We start from the raw sequence: 6,105 nt of genomic DNA on the forward strand, positions 1-6,105 counted from the left end.
ATAGATGGTTTATTATATTTTTTTTTTTTTTTTATTTGGGGTTATTTCTTAGTTTTTATAATTCATAAGTTAAAGTGAATCTTTTTATCTGTAAGGGAAGAAAATTGAATGGCAATGCTGAAAGTCTCAGTAATATAAATATCAGTTACTATTTTTGCCAGAGTAATTATTTAATAATTAAAAATAGAATAACGTACACTGGTAGTCTCTTTGATACGGGCATAAATTGATTACGTATCAATTAATTTATAGTTGTACAGAGTATAATATTTCAGGTGCCATACGTAAAGAATTACAATATGTAAAGAGAAATAATTTTAAAACTTAATTCAACATTAAAATCAAAAGGAAAATCTCATACTCATTACCCGCAGTTAATACACTTCTATTTTTTTTTTTTTTTTAAGAACCAACCCGCTGTCAACCACTTCTTGAACAACTTTGCACAAAATAATTTCCTCCCGAATGACGAAGTTTTTACACCAACCAGCCAACAACACCAGAATCAGGCAGCACAGCTATTCCACTTTTTCTACAGCGCTCAGGACTGGAACACATTTAAAGCTGCCGCCGCTTGGGCCAGAGAGAGGTTCAATCCACAGCAGTTTGCTTACGCTTTCTCAGCTGCAGTCCTCAACCATCCAGCCACTCAAGGGGTTGTCGTACCTGCTCTCTATGAAGTCGTACCTCATGATTTTGTTCCGGCTACAGCATTCCACCAGATTTATAAAGCAAAATTCCAAGGTAAATTAACTAAATGCAGTAGGCCTAATTAAAGGAACTTTGTTTCTGTTGTTTGTGGTTTTATCCATTACCTATCAGAATTTATTACACAATTAATGCATGTATCTCATCTCAATTTTTCAATTCCTTATACTTTGCATCATATTTAAACTACCATCTAATTTATGGCTACCGATTAGGTGTTGTTTTTCATTTAATATATTTTTAAAGTACTATCAGAAAACCTTAACTTTTTTATTTACTGTTTGGATTTAACGTGTTCATAGATGTTTAATCCACAAAATAAGATTTAAGTTTCGCTATCGTTCACGAAAGCATAAATACAAAATAGAGTATATTGAATTACAAAATATGATATGTATGTTTTTTTTTTGTTTTAATACTATAAAAGTTATAAAACGATAAACTACGCTAGCATGTATTTACTTATACAAAAAAAGGTAGTTTTTTATTTTCTTACAGTGCATTCATTTTACCCAAAAGTAAAACGATGTATTTGGAAGTAGGTAGAAGGAAGTTTTTTCTATCTTATATTTTGTCTGAAATAATATTGTTGTTACAGGATACCAGTTCGCAAATGTTTTTGCCAATTATACAAATCAGAATGAAAATAACGAATACTACAGTTACTTCTACAATAACAACAATGGCCAAAATAATAACAACAACAACGAAAATTATGGAAATTATGGTCCACACAATCCAAACGCTGTTTTCGCTGTTAATGATGGCTCCCAGGACAACAACGCAGGAACACCCGAAAACCCAGAAAATCGTGTGAGCTACTTCACTGAAGACGTCGGAATCAACGCTTACCACGCTGGATTCCACGTTCAAAATCCTGCTTTCTTTGGTGCAAATAATAATAACGATTACTTTGATACCATCTTCAACAACAATTACAATAATAACAATCAAAATTACAACAACAACAACAATTATTATTATAACTACAAGGCGACCAAACGCGGAGAGGCATTCTACTACGCACACCAACAGTTCTACGCACGTTACGTCCTCGAAAGACTCTCTAATAATCTTCCAATCCCGCAGCCAATCAACTTTAACGATAAAATCCAGGTAAAACAATCATAAAAATTAATAGTGTAAATTACCGAGTAGTTTTTAATTATTTAATACTTATTTTATTACTATTCTTACATACTAGAAAATGTTTTTTTTTTATTAAAATATAGAAAAAGCTTTAAATGTTGTAATACAATGTATACTACACAAAGTTTTCACCACTATATAAATTTCAAATAAATAGCGTATTTTCTGACTTGGCAAGGTAATTTTACGCATAATTATAATAAAGTTTTCTATTCTCATCGGTAAATGAGGAATCGTAGGATTATAACATTTTTTTTTTTTTGTTTTATCTATACGGATATATTATATATTTTTCCTTTAAAAAATTTCAGCCTGGCTACAACCCAAATCTTCAGTACGCCAACGGTCAAGCAGTACCTGCTCGTCCACCAAATACTTACTTCCAGCAACAGCAGAAAAACAGCAATAACAACAACAATAACGCTCAAGAACCTAACAACAACCAAGCACAGAATCCTCAAGTCTACGAACAACGTCTGCAAGAGGTCGCTGATACCGGTTTCGTTGTAAACGTAAGTGTTTGTGCACACGCTACTTCTTACTGCATTCTCTTAGATATAGCTGCATGACTTATATGAGTGTGTATACACTCATGAATAAACAAAGAATCGTATATTTATATCGTTATGTAAATTTTGCAGCCAGATGGTAGCAAGACTAACATCTATAACCAGTATGGTATTGGAGTGTTAGCCAACATTGCCGCTAATCCTGCTGATTCTCCAAACTCTGCCTACTACGGTAACTATTTTGCTGCTGGTAAGAACGCCATCGGATTCATCGTTGATCCTAACAACCAGAACGGAGTAGCCCCAGGCCCTGCCGCCAACTACGCTACGGCCCCAAGGGATCCAGCTTACTACCAGTTTTTGGCTAAACTGAATCAGATATTTTACAACTTCCAGAACAATCTTGGACCTTACAACCCTAACGAGGTATTGCTCAGTAACAGATATAACAACCTTATTTAGTTTTAAGTTTTGCTGTAATCATCTAAAAATTATTCATTATTAATTTTTTTTGTCATTTTCCTCGTTTGCCAATCATGAAATTCAGATACGGCTAGTCTGCTTGCTATCATTGGCCTTGGCAATACTGTTTTGTTTTATGCGATGGCCGAGGTAACTGTACTGCTATGAAATTCGGTACTCCTTTGGATTCCGACAAACAAATTAAAATTTTTTTTTTATTTTAATACTTTTAAAATAGCTGGGTAATATTGCTTAAAAATTGAAATTTAAATAAAAATATAATCTAACAAAATTGAATCTCAAAATTGACTCGCTTCACTCGCTAGTTATAATACTCACTGACAAGTACAATAGACGATTGATTCTCAAATCCATTCACTTTCCCAATCCTTTGACTGGCTAACCTCCTATCGCTAGTCAAGGTTAGCGAACAAAGCTAGCATAGGTTACGTTTGATTACATTATATTTATAATAGCGTGATAATTAAACGTTAAATATATACAAATATATCAAACAGATATAGCACGCAAGAAATAAAAGTTATAAACTAAGATTTTTAATAGGTAAATATCTTTTTAATCGATCAAATAATTTACACAGTAATAAACAATCAAGATATTTTATAAAAAGATTTAATTCTAACGCTGATTTAAACATACATACAGCTTCTTAGTAAAAATAAAAGTATTCATTCTCTAAAAATAGCTAGTAAGATAAAAAGCCAAACTTTTAGTATAATAATCGACCGAGTGAAGAAACTATAAAAATTCTTCCTTCTCCCTGCTAATCTGTGAATTTATGTTGAAAGGGGAGCAATTCTAAATGTATTTTATAATGTATCAACACTTTAATCTACAATAACGTAATAGCAAATAATTTCTTATTTTACAGATTAATTTCCCTGGGGTGAAAATTCAGAGCTTCGACGTTTCACGTTTAGTCACCTACTTCGATTATTTCAACGTAAACGTAGACAATGCAGTAAATAATCACGACAACAACAACAATAACAACAACGACAACCAGAATTTTAATAACAACAATGGCCAATACAACGTTAAATTCCAGAGATTGACCAACCAACCCTTCAACTACAAGTTAAACGTCCAGAGTAACAGAAATGCAAACGCCGTCGTCCGTGTCTTCATCGGTCCCAAATACGATTCCAATGGACAACAATTCACTCTCCCACAAGCCAGCCAGTACTTTGTACAGCTTGATCAATTCACAGTCCGCTGTATGTATATATTTCTAATCATACCTAAGTTAAACGTAATTTAATATAGATTTTAAATAGTAAACCTAGCTTAATATAAAATTTAATCTTCATAACAGATTGCAGCACCCTTGATCGATGAAGAAAGCGGTAAACATGTAACATTAGGTGGCACTAACGCAATTGGTTGCATATATAGTTTCGCTGAATTTTTTTTAATTTTATAACTCAAAATTCAAAAGGGTTAAACTTATAAGGTTCTTAATATATTACACTTGAATATCGGAAATTGTTTTTATATATATATTTAGTACATTTTAAGTTATATGATTACCTTTCATCGTAAAATAATATGTCTGGGCGTACTGGAAATAACTAATATACAAATTGTATCTTTTTATATAATAATTTTTTCATTTTCATTTTTTTTTAACATTCTTTTTACTTAATTATTTGCAGTGAATAATGGCCTAAACGTATTTCAGAGAAATTCTCAGCAGTCTCCGCTTTATGTAAGTGATGCTCCAAGCTTCCAGCAGATTTACAACCAACTTCAACAGGCAAAACAAGGAAACCAACCTTTCTACGGCAATCAGGTTTGTAATCACATTAGTAATAATTCTGTTTATTTTTACAACTGTAATATCTTAAAAATAAACGTAATAAAAATAATTTATATTCACAAAAATAAATAATACTTCACTGGAGTAGAATGTATTGATCAAAATATATTTTGATCAATTTCATTTTAAAGTAAATCTACAGATTTAATTAGAGTAGCCCAACAAAATTAGAGCTAAAATAATATACAGTTCAAAAATTCGCTCCTTGATGTTTTAAATATTGTTAATTCACTCTGATCATAGTAATTATAACAATCAAGGTAGTTGTGCTTTTGCATTCCATTTTGTTAGGATACTCTAACTAGAAAATTTAACATTTCTTATAATTATAACTTTGTTTTTTTTCTTCAAATATATATTTTTTATTTTTCATTGCTAATAAGTTTGAAGCCGTAAATTATTCAAATGCTCTGTGTATTTTTTTATATAACTGCAAATTATTAGGACTAAATATCTTTTTATTTGTGATAAATAATAATTACCGTCGTTCCTGTAATCTAAATATCTGCTTTTCTTTGCAGGCTGGTAATAGCTTCTGGGGATTCCCTAAACGTGCTCAGCTACCGAAAGGTAAGGCTAGCGGACAAGAATTCGTCTTTTATGCTATTATCACCGAGGCAAATCCAAATAACAACAACTACGTAAACTTCAACAACAATCAGAATTACAATAACCAATCTGATAGCAACAACCAGAATAACAATAACCAATCTGATAGCAACAACCAGAATGATAACAGCCAGTTTGATAACGATAACCAATTTTACAACAACAACAACCAATACAACGACAACAATAACCAGAATAACAATGCAGATTACTACAACAACCCGGTGTACGATATTCAGTTCTACGATAATAAATCTCTTGGTTTCCCATTTAACAGACCAGTACAAGACGCCTACTACAGCACCCCAAACCAGTACTTCAAGACTGTAACCATCTACCATAAATCACAACACAACAATAACTAATAAAATATGTGTACTTGTTAACTGTTAGTAAATGCAGTTAATAAAAATACGTATTTGCAATCGTTTTTGTTCATGTATAATTAAAATTAATAAAAGCAATTTATTAAGAAGTTCGTATTCTTTCTTTTTTCTTTATTCTAGATTAAATTAATATATATATAGTTGTTTTGTATGTGTGTCTGTAGTGTGTGAATTAAATTTACAAAAAATTAATGGGAATGTGTGTTAGTTTTGCACAGCACACAACTTCTACTTGAAACTTCAAATATGATATATCGGATTTTAGATGTAACTGCAGTAATATAAACTTAATTTGGTTGAATATCATCGCGGTTTTACTTAAACTTTATATCTATATAGCTTTACTTTTTTTTTATAACATATCCAAATAAAAAAACAAGAGAGGCACCAGCTGAATGGATACCATGGAAACAGACCGGTAAGTAATACTGAAAATTTTATG

The 6,105-nt window shown here is 31.4% G+C and overlaps 1 protein-coding gene across 1 annotated transcript in view; it reads left to right on the forward strand.

Moving 5' to 3' along the window:
- The window catches only part of LOC142317783 (uncharacterized), a 28,699-nt gene extending 22,952 nt beyond the window's left edge, over positions 1–5,747 (forward strand). Inside the window, exons 12-18 of the mRNA XM_075354333.1 lie at positions 408–744; positions 1,307–1,824; positions 2,169–2,369; positions 2,499–2,792; positions 3,721–4,066; positions 4,505–4,641; positions 5,190–5,747. Coding sequence (XP_075210448.1) covers positions 408–744; positions 1,307–1,824; positions 2,169–2,369; positions 2,499–2,792; positions 3,721–4,066; positions 4,505–4,641; positions 5,190–5,642 — 2,286 coding nt within the window. The 3' untranslated portion in view covers positions 5,643–5,747. The remainder of the gene's footprint in view (positions 1–407; positions 745–1,306; positions 1,825–2,168; positions 2,370–2,498; positions 2,793–3,720; positions 4,067–4,504; positions 4,642–5,189) is intronic.
- Positions 5,748–6,105: the final 358 nt, after the last annotated feature.

This window comes from Lycorma delicatula, chromosome 1 (genome assembly GCF_047948215.1).
Source record: "Lycorma delicatula isolate Av1 chromosome 1, ASM4794821v1, whole genome shotgun sequence".
Classification (NCBI taxonomy): Eukaryota; Metazoa; Arthropoda; class Insecta; order Hemiptera; family Fulgoridae; genus Lycorma; species Lycorma delicatula.